Source organism: Caretta caretta, chromosome 25 (genome assembly GCF_965140235.1).
Source record: "Caretta caretta isolate rCarCar2 chromosome 25, rCarCar1.hap1, whole genome shotgun sequence".
Taxonomy (NCBI): domain Eukaryota; kingdom Metazoa; phylum Chordata; order Testudines; family Cheloniidae; genus Caretta; species Caretta caretta.
Genome location: NC_134230.1, coordinates 9286882 through 9299716, shown reverse-complemented (window position 1 = coordinate 9299716; position 12835 = coordinate 9286882). Strand labels below are relative to the sequence as shown.

General features: G+C 54.4%; 1 protein-coding gene across 1 annotated transcript in view; it reads left to right on the top strand.

Moving 5' to 3' along the window:
• Nucleotides 1-220: 220 nt before the first annotated feature.
• The window catches only part of MKNK2 (MAPK interacting serine/threonine kinase 2), a 28092-nt gene continuing 15477 nt past the window's right edge, over nucleotides 221-12835 (top strand). The window contains exons 1-6 of the mRNA XM_048830624.2: nucleotides 221-368; nucleotides 1693-1861; nucleotides 7930-8011; nucleotides 8619-8720; nucleotides 9112-9209; nucleotides 12121-12200. Of these exons, the coding sequence (XP_048686581.1) occupies nucleotides 1814-1861; nucleotides 7930-8011; nucleotides 8619-8720; nucleotides 9112-9209; nucleotides 12121-12200 (410 nt within the window). The 5' untranslated portion in view covers nucleotides 221-368; nucleotides 1693-1813. The remainder of the gene's footprint in view (nucleotides 369-1692; nucleotides 1862-7929; nucleotides 8012-8618; nucleotides 8721-9111; nucleotides 9210-12120; nucleotides 12201-12835) is intronic.

Below are 12835 nucleotides of genomic sequence, written 5' to 3'. Positions count from 1 at the left end.
GTTGGTCCCTGTAGCTGGGAGCGGTGCAATGCCAGGGGAATTGCGGGGGGGGGGGGGGGAAGAGTCGGTCCCTGGGGCTGGGGGCGGTGCAATGCCGGGGGGGAGGTGGCTCTGTCCCTGCAATAGCTTGCGGGGGGGTGGCCTGGCCTGGCCTGGCCCAGACCGGTCCGGGGTGGCTGCTGTCGGGCGGCACGTAGGGCGCGGATCAGCTGACGAGCGGGGCCGGCCTTGGAGCCCCGCCGCGGAGGGGAGGGATATAAAGGGCGGCGCGTCCCGCACCCCGGCCCCGTAACTCCCCCTTGCAGCGCCGGCGGCCCGGGCCGTGTGTACCATCAGCAGTGGCGGCAGCGCTGCGGAGCCCGGGCTCGGTAGGGACTGAGCCGGGGGGGGACTGCAGGGCATGGGGGGTGTCCGCGGGGGGGGACTGCAGGGCATGGGGGGGCCGCGGAGGGGGCGGACTGCAGGGCATGGGGGGGTGTCCCCGGGGGGTGGGGGCGGACTGCCGGGCATGGGGGGTCCGCGGGGGGGCGGACTGCAGAGCATGGGGGGATGTGCGTGGGGGGTGGGGGCGGACTGCAGGGCATTGGGGGTGCCCGGAGGGGGGAGCGGACTACAGGGCGTGGGGGGTCCCTTTAGACAGGGGGTGGCAGAGACTCCCCCAAGCAAGACGCCTGTGGGGGAGGGTGGTTGCAATGGAAGCCCCTGGATCCGTGCAAACGCCTCCTCCCCCCCCCCCCGCTGATCTGGGGACGAAGCGCGGGGACCCCCGAAAACAGCTGCAAAGGAGAGACCTTTGTGGCGGGGGAATTGCTGCTTTTCTTGCATGGATTTCAAGTGGGGGGCTGACCCCAGGCCATTCCTACTAGTGGGCCCGGAGCTGAAGCTGGTTTAAGGAGTGTGTGTGTGGGAGGTTTGTTTTTCGGGGAGATCAAACCCTTATAATCTCTCTCTTAGAGAGATCTAGATCTAATCTTGCAGGGGGTGTGGTGTGTGTGTTTTGCATTAAGGTGAAATCCCCCCGCCCCCACCACCAAAAAAGGTGGCTCTGTGAGATGCAGATGACTCGTGTGTGCTGCAAAACCCCTTTCTCCTGGGGGGCTCGGGGTGGTTTGTAGCCCAGAGGACCCCCGCAGCGCACAAGGAACCTGAGTTGGTGCAGTTTGCCCTGTCCCCCAAATAGTCCTGGTTCAGAATAATTCTCTTTGTTGTCACTGTGGCGCATGGACGCGCGATGGTTTCAGATCTTGCAATGCCAGAAGCTTCCCCTCTCGCGTCTCATTTAGAACCAAACACCGGGGAGTTTTATTGACCTGGCTACTGGGATGGGGGGAGAGTCTGATGAGGTGGGGGGGCTGTTCGCATTGCAGCCTGTTCTGCCTTGTTTTGCATGGATCAGCTGGCGGGGAGCACCCTGGGGGCTTTGTTTTGGTTCAGGTTTTGTGTGCTGGGGAAGCAGTGGGAAGAGGCCCAGGGAAGTAGAAGTTAGGGCTATTGCTTTGAAAATAATCTTCATTTGTATGTGCAAGATTGAGGTGCTGGAGAATTAATGGCTTTATAGGTAGAGCGGGCAGGCCATTCATCCAGCATTAAAATGTATCTGTGCCCTCTCCCTGAGTAAAAATGTCACAGGATGTCGTATAGGCTCCCCAGAAGCCGTCTAACAATCCCTGTATCTTTTTCCTTTTCCTCTAGGGTCTCCATCCAGCCAATCAGAACTAGCTCTCCTGCTTTCCCAATTTACTTTTTTCCCCCCATCTTTTTATTCAGTTTTTTTTTCCTTCCTCAACGTTTTTTGGCCAAAAATCTCAACAAAATGGTGCAGAAGAAAACAGAAATTAAAGGTTTCCATCGTTCTTTCAAGGTAAACCTTACAAAGTTCTTTCTTTTGTTCTGCATTTGAGCCTCTGTTGTGGTGGTTTTTTTTCTTTTTTTAAATTGACTTGTCAATTGATTTTTGGTTTGTTTACATCAAAGTTAGAAATTATTTTTGTTCTTATTTTTTCATGCTGGGACTGTAAATTCTGGAGGTGAATTTGCAATTTGGGTGGGAATCCTTGGAAATCAAGAGGAAATTTATCTTGTCTAAAAAATGCATGCCAAGCTTCAGGGACGCTGGAACCAATAGTAAATGGGGAACCCTTGGAGCATTAGAAACTGGCTAGGGCAATCCTATTTATGTCTCTCTATTGAGACTAGTTCTTTAGGTAATAAGAGTATGTGGTGCTTTAACAGCTTAAAAGAACGGCAGACACATGAATATACGAATAACCAATGAGGTGGTGGACTGCTTGCATGTTCATTGTTAGCTCAAAGGATTTTTAATCTTAGGGTCTTGCTAATTTAAGGAACAAATGACCGAACTGGAATGTTTCTCTATATGGAGAAATATATGTGAAACTGAAAACAGTGGGCTGATTTGCGGGAGGTGCACAGAGTTTTTGTGTTGGAGTTAGGGGTGTTCAGTAGCTCAGCCAATCAGGCCTCAGTGGTTATGTCTACACAGAAACTAAACACCCACAGCTGGCCCAGGCTTGATGGGCTGGGACTGAGGGGCTGTAAAATTGCAGTGTAGACATTTGGAGCTGTGGGACCCTGCCAAGAGGTCACTAAGCATTGGCTGATCAGGGTCCAGAGTAGCTACCTATTCCCAACGGCTCAGTAGCTTGAAATCAGTGTATGTTACAGGATATTGCTTCACCTGTGCACAGTGGATGAACTTCCTTGTTAGTGTTGCAACTATCATATGGCTTCTGCTACCCCAAAAGCCACCCAAAGGAAATACAAGTCCTTCTTGGTATCTGAAAATGGGGGTTAGAGATGTTTTGAAAGTGCCAAAGGCATTTAGGTACATGAGTCCCATTGAGAGTCAGTGGGCTGCCTTCTCCTAAATCCATTCAGTGGTGTTGCAGATCTCTGCCTTAATAAACTCCTGACCATATTAATATTAAAAAAAAAAATCTCCAGCTACATACTTGGAATAAAGGGGATGGGAAGAAAGAGAACGTTATCTACAAGAAGATTTCCTGTTAGAAGGTGTGGTATAGATACCTGGCTTCCTGGATGTGGGTTATTGACCTGATTGCAGGGGGATTTCACCAGATGCCTCTATTAGGTCCATGTTTGCCCTGGGTCTGACTCTCAATGATGGATTGAGGGTTTTAAAAATGGTGCATGGGGAATAAATTTTCCAATGTTACAAAGACTCTTGCTCTTAAAATGACCAGAGCAGTACTGTGGATTAGGATTCTCTCCCTCTCCCCTCCCTCCCTCCCTCTCGGTGAGCTGGGGGTTTTGAACCATAAGTTGTTGTTGTCAATGGCACGGCTACGGTTAGGGCAATAAGAGCGTTGGTTCTACCGGCAGCGTGGCAAGGTGCTCTGGTGGGAGCTGATGTAGGTCTCGGTGTTGTGCAGGCCTCTACCTCGGAAGAGTTAGTGGGATGGACCAAATATTGCTGGTTTCAGTATCTTTTGCATAGGGTCGCTGAACACAGGCTCCAGTGCGTTTACATGGAAGAAACGTCTTTGGCGCTGGTGGGAGACCCAAGGGGATGTCAAAATAGCCTTGTCTGCTGCTCTTGGGATCCTGCCACCCAGCTGCCTGAAATCCACCATGAATGTCCCTGGAGCTTCTGTTTCCTGCAGCCTCATGGAAGTTGTTCCATGGCTGCACACTGTACTGTGCCAGGTCCCAGGCCTGGCAGGCAGGAGGCAGCCGGCTGTGAAACAGGCACTTTCCCCAAAGCTTGGCGGTGCCCAGCTGCTGCACCACCTCCTCCTCCTGGTGTAAGGCCCCCAATCCCTGACTCCTCCAGCACCCAGCTAGGAGCGTCCTTTTTCTTGCTGTGTCTTCAGTTCTCTCTCGGATCAGGGCCCATAAAGAGGATTCGGGTTTAGTGGGATTTTTTTTCCCCCTATGGTAAATGTCTTGTCTGTGCATGACTCCCTATTTCTGGATGTCCCTCTCTCTATTGTGCGGCTTATGTGTCATAGATTCCCTGGCCAGAAGGGGCCATCATGATCATGTAGGCTGACCTCTTGTAGAACGCAGGCCAGAGAATTTTCTCCAAAATCCAGCCGTCACCTAATCTTGGTGTAAGGGTTTTTCGGCTTTTATCTTGGGGCTACATCTCTCTAAATAGCGCGGATTAAAACAGAATTAGTCCATTGCTCTGAACCAGCCAGAAGGGCTGCATTTAACAGCCCAGTTCTCTTGTATGTGTCAGCATGTTGTGGATTCAGGATATGGCAGCTGGCACAGGGAGTTGAGACTCCATGAATGGTCTCGTTTGTTCGACCCTCTCCTTCTTTCGGATTTAAGGCCCCGTCCTGCCAGATGCTGAGCGACCTCTCGAGTCATGCTGTTGAGGGTGCTGAGCACTCGGGGCATTGGGTGATTTGTTGGGGTTTTTTGTCCTCTCCTGTTCTCCCTCTGTCATCGCCCGCCCCCCCGGCATAACTGGCTCCTGGAGCAGTGCCCGTTGCAGGGTGATGTAACTTCTGTTTGGTCTCATGGTGGGGGTGCTGTTACGCAACCCCCTCATTCCATAATAAACCTGTTGCTGGGGGATGATGTGGAGTTAGTGGGTTGGTCACAAAACTTCTAAGTGGAGAAAGAAAATAGTGGTGGGGGGGGGGGGGCGGAGGAAAAAAGGAGCCTTGCAGAAGGAGGTGAAAGGGAAATGCTTAGATGGTCTCTAGAACAGAGGGAAATTCCGGAGACCCTGCACTTCTGGTGTTTAGCTTGCCTTTGCTACAGCGTCTCTCCGAATGATTAGAAAGCAGCTGGCTCTGGGTGACCTTGGGTTATAAGGGGCACAGTAAAAATGGGCTCCTTTGGAGGTGCTGTGCCTGCAAAACGTTGATTCTTACTTTGACAAACCCAGGAGTCCTTCTGACAGTCGAAAAGACACGCAATCGCCTGCAGATTCTTGCCTGCAAAGCGTCCCGGATTCTAGGGGTTCTGAATCGTCCCCTCTTGGGCCGTGCTGCTGAAGGCAATTGGGCTGGCCTTCCACCAGGGAGAAAGTAAACACGCGCTTTCTAGCTGTTTCTAGCCGTTAGGGAAGCTGGTGCCAAGCCCTGCTGATTGGCTGCAGGGGCAGCCGTTCGTCTGACACAGCCTTCCTCCTGGCTCGCTTCCTCGCAGGCATGGCAGTGGGGCGTGTGTGGTTTGTTTTTAATTCAGAGAGAATTCCACCTCCACCCAAACACATTTCATAACAGGGGGAAGGCTTGTACTTTGGTAAACGAGCTCTCTTTGGGGGGATGGGAGAGAAGCGTCCTGGACCTTTAGCTTATAATACTTTCTTAGTGCTTTCCATGCAGGGATCTTCGTGTTCTCTCCATGTTACAATTAGGGAAACTGAGGCACAGAGTGGTGATGTGATTTTCCCACGCTGTGCCCCCCATGAGTCAGAGATAAAGAAGGGAAATTGGTCCCCAGGCGTCCTATATAGGCTATCCTCTAATTCAAGGCAGCAGCCTGCCTGGCTGTTTTGGGCCTGCGTGAATCTCCCAGATAAAGACCCAAGGCTGGTAGCTCGGCTGGTTGCCAGCACTGTGCATGTTCCTTCTCTAACCCTGGCAGTGCCTTTCACTGGTGACCTCTAACCCCACCCCTGAACACTCTGCTCTGCCAGTCGTGCCAAAGTATGTATCGGCTCAGTGATGGGGGACAAAAACTGACGCCAGGCTCGTGTACAGCGCTTTTCATTGGTAATCGCCACGCACTTCTCAAAGGAGGGCAGTATCATTATCCCTATTTTACAGATGGGGAAATTGAGGCACAGAGAGGTGAAGTGACTGGCTCAAGGTCACCTGGTAGGCAACTGGTAGAGCTGGGAGTAGAATAGAACAGAACCTGTCCCCACCTCCTGGTTGCATCTGGACCAATTTTTGTTGCTTTGGGACCTAAAATGAGAGTGGCTTCCAGGTCTCTGAAAGCACAATGCTAGTACAGTGACCCAGGCCCCTGTCCCTCTCTGCTCTTGCCCATGACTTGCCAGCTCAAGCATTCAACTAGTCTGGGCCAATTTGTCCCCATCCTGCCGCTCTGGGGTTCAGTGGCTGTACTCATGTCTCTACACAGGAATTAAACCCTCACCGCTGGCCTGTGTCAGCTTCCTCAGGCTGCGGGGCTGTAAAATAGCATGCAGACGCCAGTGCCGGCTCCGGGACCCTTCCCCCTCGCAGGAGTTTGTTTGCTGTGTAGACATCGCCTTCGTCCCACCCAGAGCTCATTACTGCAGGTTTCATTAAGAGCAGCAGCAAAACGTTGGACGCCTCTCCAGCACCCAATCCTGTGCTTCATTCAAACCTCCCTCCGCTCTGAATGACCCCAATACAGCTGCCACCTGGCACCATCCCGTGCCATGTTTGTTCCCCTCCCCGGCCCTGTGCTAGAGACTGGGGAGGGGAACAAACATGGGGAAGTGCTTGGTGATGGCCTATCCTTGTGGCCCTGGCTGGGATGGCTGGACCGAGCTCTCCAGCACCAGCTGCAAAGGCTGCTGCGGCTCCAGGTTCCCTGCGCCAATCCGGTGACTAATGGGTCCCTCCCTCTGAGGAGGTGTGAACCGTGAATGAGCAGGCCCCAGGGGAATGTGCTGAGGGAGAAGGCTGGCCTGAACTGCCACCCTATCATTTGGGCTCGCAGTAGCATGGTTTAAGTTGACACCCAAGCAGTCAGCCCCTGCTCATCTGGGAGCTGATGGCAGGTCAGGGTCATGTGGCATACCAGTCATGCTCTATTTTTGCGCCCTTTTACTGGCATCGAGGCTGTCGCTTCGTAAAACAACCACTCTGTCTGGGGTTTGTGAAATGCTGGGCGGGTGGAGGGCTGGGCAGGCCCAGCGATTGGGAGGCAGGACTCCTGGGACTTGGTCCTAACTCTGCCGCTCACTTGCTGTCTGACCCTGGGGCGAGTGGGCAATGGAAACCGTGCCTCAGTTTGCCCCGCTGTAAAGTGGGTAGAAGACTGCCCCCCCGGGGGTGTTGAGGCTGAACGTAAAGCGCGTTGAGATCCTGGCTGACGACAATGGAGCTGGCTGTGCTGTTAGCTGCTTCTGCCAATCCAACGTGGGAGCAGCTGGCTTTGTTCTTACCACAGCTCGGGGAGAACTGTGGATTTCTTCTCTCTGGTTCGGTCCAAACAGCCCCCACCCCCTTTCCGTATTGCCAAGCTCTGGATCAACCAGCCTAACCGTGACTCCAGAGCCTCACCTCAAACAAGTGACCTGCTGGGTGTGCCAGACAGCTACTTCTACTGCTTACAACGATCCTGAGTCACTCCACCGCAGGAACCAGTGACCGGGCACTTCCATCCTGCCTGGGCTTCTGCTCTTGAGCCAGGAAGGGAGGGACAGGGAGCCAGCTTTCTGCTTGGGTTTATCTTAATGAGCAGAGACTGCCAGCTATGCGGGGATGCTCTCCTTGAAGGGCCCATTCTCTGTTCCAGAAACCAGTGTAACTTACCCACCTCAGTTGTCGGGGACCCTGTGCATGTTGCAGCTCTGATTAGTTGGTGTTGGGTATTAAATTGTCCCTCCCGCAAGCTAGCCACTGCCTCTGGGAAGGCTGTTACCAGCCGACCTCAGACTCCAAGGCGATTTTCTCTAGGCCTGCGTGTAAGGGTAGAAAAATGAGCTGGGCCATGGTGGAGGTGAAGGGGACTTGGCGTGACTGCAACTCCCCAGTACGCAGCGAGGTGTGTTGGTGGGATTCCCTTGCTGGGGGACCCAAGCCAGGCTGGTGGAGCCATAACAGTCTCCACGGGACTCACGTTAGCTGGCTGACGGGCTGGGATGAAGATATTCCAGGGGAGCAGAGCAGGATGTCGAGACCTAGGATAAGTGGCATGGAGACCCTCGGCGGCTACCAGCATGTTCATGTGTGACTCACCCTGTTCTCTTCCATTCTGAACCTCCAGGGCCAGAACCCATTCGACCTGGAATTCTCCCAGTCAAGTCACCTGGATTCTGTCTTCAACTTTGAGTGCCCGGCCCGCCCCGGTGAGCTCTGCAGACTGCGCTTGACTTTAATACACGGGTGGGGGAGGGATGAAGACTGTTGAATGTTGGTTCCTTCTCCCCTCCTCCCTCTTGCAAACAGCCTTCAGATGCCTGGCCAGATGCCAGAAATACCGTCCCCAGCAGCTCTGATGCAGGGCAGTACTTAAGCACATGTATGATTTTAAGCACGTGATGTGTGTAGCCTCCCTGAAGCCAATGGGGCTGCTTGCTGGCTCAGACACATGTCTGGAAGATTGACACACCTTCCAAAATCTGTCCCAAGCTTAAGCCTCATCTCCTGCTGTTTGCTGGGATCCCACTTTCCTTCCCAGTAAATCTCACGACCTCCAGGGATCCTCTCCCTAAACCTCTCTGCTCCAGTCCCTGAACTGTTCTCTCATATCTTTGTCTTGTCTGCCTTGCGGTGAAGGCACCTGGAAGCTAGGGTCATATCTGACCATACAAAGCGTAAACCAAGCGTGCTATATTGGGTCCTGTGTGGCTAGTCAGTACCTGAATCCAGAGGGTGTATACGGGAGATGAGGGCTGCGCTGTATGGATGCTGGTGTGATGTTAATGCTTTCTGCATGGCTTTGTTTTGGGACAGACATGCCTTCAAGTCAGCCCATCGATATCCCTGATACCAAGAAAAGGAACAAGAAGAAGAAACGATGCAGAGCTACGGACAGCTTCTCTGGGAGGTTTGAAGGTGAGAGGTATAGGAATTCGCGGGTCGGGGTGGTCCTGCTGGCAGTTCAGGGGGGAGCCGTTTGCCCTCAAAATCCTGGAAACCTCCCGCTCAAGCAGGCACTTGGTTTAATGAGCTTCCCACCTGCCCTAGATCAGAGCTGATCCAGTCGTGCGGACTCACCCATGGAGCAGAGAGGAGCAGAGCGTGATGTTATTTGATCGCTAGCCAGGCACTGTAGCGGCAGCTGGGATGTGTGGCAAGAACGCTGTGCCCCGTCTGGCCTTGCAGCTGCACATCTGGGACTCTGCCCCGAGCGCTGGGGCAGGAGCTAACTTCTGCAAACCTCCCCACCCCCAGAAACCAAAAAACCAAAACTGTACTGAAGCGAGGTCCATTCTGCTCCCCACAGATGTCTACCAGCTGCAGGAGGAGGTGCTCGGGGAAGGCGCCCATGCTAGAGTCCAGTCCTGCATCAACCTCATCACCAACAAGGAGTACGCCGTGAAGGTATGGGCTCTGAGAGGCCACGTGGTCGAGTGGGTAGGGCACCGGGCTGGCACTGGGGAGAGCGGGGTTCTGTTCCTGGCTCCGGCAGTCACTTCCCTCCTTTGACTTTGCTTTCCACTCCCACCCTTAATTTGTCCTGTCCCTTTAGATGGCATGCTCTTGAGTGCTTAGCACATTTGCGCTCTGATCTCTGTAGGGATCTGTCGGCGCTACTGTGATACACATAATAATGAGGCTGGGAGACTTACCCCACCCCTCAGCCTAGAAGCAGGAGGAGAGGGCAGAGGGAGGTAGCTATGTCTCTAAACTGTCCATCCACCCCAAACTTGCCTAGGGCTGTTGGTGAGAGGAGGAGACAGACAGTTGGTGTTGGTGGTGCCTAACGCTATGGGGCTGGCTCTGCTTGGCCTGTTTTGATGGGCTTCAGCCGTTAGCCTTCCAAGAGACGGGAGGATCTGAGCCAGCCGGGTGCCCATCAAATGGCCTGGATGGACCAGCGTTGGTGCTGGAACTTGCAGAGCGGGTGGCAGCACTGTGTGCCGAGGGGAGGGGAGACGGCTCTGTAGTAACCGCTTTACTGAGCAAATCAGAGTAGCTGCGGCTAAGCTCAATTAAAAGGGGTCGTCCGAAGATAGCCGGGGAAAGGAAGCTCTTGAGAAGACTGGCTCACTTAGTGTAGGAGATCCCCTCAGTCCAGTCCCTGTGAATTGCTGAGGGTTCGTCCCTTGTGTGCGGTGCCCAAGGCCATCCTGTGTGTGGGAGGGCAGTGCAGTTGGATCTTTACGCAGCCCTGAGTAAAAACCCAGGGCTCAGTGGCCACCCTGGTCCTGAACAGATGCAGCTGAAGATCCTAGATGTGGTCCAACTTAAACAAGAAGCCTGTGTAAGACTAGATCCCCCCGCAGACAGAGATGGGCTCGCTGCCTTTTGACATCGCTCAGCTTGTCGGCCCCGGTGGGGGGAAAGGCGGCCTTATAATTAAGGTGCAGGGTTGGGGGTCACGAGACCTGGCTTCTGCTCTTGGCTGTGCCACAGACAGACCTAGGGCAGGTTTCTTTACTTCTGTAATGTGGGCTTGATCCCTACTGGGCAGGGGAGTCTGGGAGGGTAAATTAGTGCTCCCAGAGCACCTGGGGAGGACAGATGAGTGGGAAGGATTATGCTAGTGGGACGGTTAGACTCATTTGTGTGTTGGGCGTCTTGACGCCTCCCAGCAAGCGGGCGGGAAGCAGAACAGGTCCTGGCGAGCCGCCTCCCTGCTGTCTGTGTGATTGCCTGCCGGGCTGTTGGAACTCCAGACGAAACCTGTCGAAGTGCAGTTCTGTCGGGGCTCAGATTACCGCAGCAATGCGGGCTCCTCCGGGCTGGGAGCCATCGTGGCGAGTTCTTTGCAGGACTCCCGGGAAAGAGCGCCGCTGTATGGCAGCGTGCAAAGCTTGCCCACACCCAGCCTGTTTGGTCTGTGCAGCTGAAGCCTCAGCAAGTGGAATGGGGCCGGCCAGTGCCCCTTTGTACTGAACAGCGATTGGCTCCTTGGCATCAGGCATTGCCATTGCGGTGTGCTGACATCTGCACGGAAGCGATAGGCTGTGGCTGGGTGCCTGTGTGGAGGGGAGGGCTGCGAGAGTGGGGGGCTGCGCGCAGGGTCATGCCCTTCTGAAAAAGGGAAGCGTGTTGGGTTTGGAGGAGAGCAGCTGTTGGCTGTTTGAGCTGCAGTCTCTGGGGAGCGTCTTTGCTTGTGCAGGGGACCGTTGGGCAAGCGGCCCACGGGAGGGGAACAATGCCGCCCTTCTCCAGCAGCTTGGCACGCCTGGTGCCTCAGCAGAGCAACAAGGGCCGTGTGTATCGGACCAGAAATCTGACCCTCCATTTCAGACACTGACATTTTTTGCTACAATAGAGCAAAGGGGAGAAGCCCTTCTGGGCAGTCTGAGGCCGTTCCATGAGCCAAAGCTAGCAGCCTGGCATGGAACTGCCCTGTACCATATTCATCAGGGTGAGGCTCTCAAAGCACTTCACAAACACCTGAGCCTCAGGCTCTGTGCTGGGGGTCCGGGAAGTAGAATTCCCCATGTCCCCCATGGGGAAACTGAGGCACTGAGAGGGAAGTGACTGCCTGATGTCATGCAGCAAACTGGTGGCAGAGGGAGGCTCAGAACCTAGGAGTCCTGATTGCCAGCCCTGCACTCTGCCCCCTACGCTGTCTTGGGCGCTTCTTAAAACTCCCTGCCCTGAGCCGCCTTTGCAGGAGGCTGTACTCTGACCTCTGCTCTACTGGTGTAAATCCAGAGTGACTCCACCGCAATCAGTGCTTACTCCAGATTTACTCTGCTGTGGCCGATCCCAGCCTGTGGCCCGGCTTATCTTGTATATTGATGGCTGTCTTTGTAGAAGCTCTCTCCCCACAGAGCCTGGGGAGGAGGGAGAAGGGGCCCTTATCTCTGCAGCCAAACCCCAGGGCCGCCCTTTGAAGTGTGTAGGGGCCTCTGTTTTGCTTGGCGCATTAGACACGTGACCCGTTGTTTGGCTGTCCCCCTGGAATGAGAGCAGCTCCTCCCCTGCGGAGGGAAGGGTGTGGAGGAGAAGCTGGCATGGCTAATGCTGTCACCTCCCTGAGGGGTGGGGGAAGGAAAGCAGCCTTCTCTGCAGCTGGTTAACCCCTTCAGGGATCTCTGAATGGAGCCACCCTGCCTGGCTTGGTCTCTGGGATCTGTGGAAAGGGTGCTCTTTGGCTTGTTAACTGCTCTAGGGGTGTGTTTTGGCTTATGTAGCTAGGACGCTGTAGCAATCCAGTTTGGGATCTGAGCTCTGGCATCATTCCTACTGGATCCCCTCCCTGTGCCCTGTGCTCCTCGAGCAGCCTGTGGGGCCAGGGTCCGTCTCCAAACTCCTCTCCCTACTTCTGTTTCAGATCATTGAGAAGAGCCTCGGACACATCCGGAGCCGGGTATTCAGGGAGGTGGAGATGCTCTACCAGTGCCAAGGACACAGGTATGGGGGAGCTCCCTGCTAGGCCAGAGGCATGCTGGTTCTTGGGATCTCTGTTGCTGGCTGGGTGGGCATTGCTTTCGCTTATGGCCAAGACTTGCCACCCCCCTTCTCTTTGCACTCTAGGGTAAAGGTGGGAAGATGTGCTTGCTCCCACCTTAACCTTGGTGGGCCACGTGAGCGTCTCTGGCCTACGCTAACACCTGTTCCATAGCAATGAGTATAGATCTCTTTTTAGCTGCGCTGACCCACCAGTGACCGGCTGAGTGCTGGAGATGACTCCGAAGGGCTCTTCCCTCTTGTAGGCCGCGTGCAGGGTTTGGGAAGAGGGGGTTTGTTGCATTTGTGGAGAGTTTAGTCTCACTGCGCAGAATAGTAAGACCAGCTGCCTGGATAAAAAGCGGAGCGATGCTCTTTCTCGATAGCAGCGTGTTGGCCAAGGGAAGCATCTGCTGACAATTAGGGCTGTGGTATAGCTAAGTCGTTGAGCGGGACACTGAGAAAACATCCCCTGGAATGCTGGGAAACCAGCTGTGGGCCCAGGGCCTTCTGGTTCCAATAACTGAAACCCAGTTCTCCTTGGCGCCTGTCCTGCGTCTGCACGCTCGTGGCGTGGAGGAGCCAGCTCTGGGAAGGCC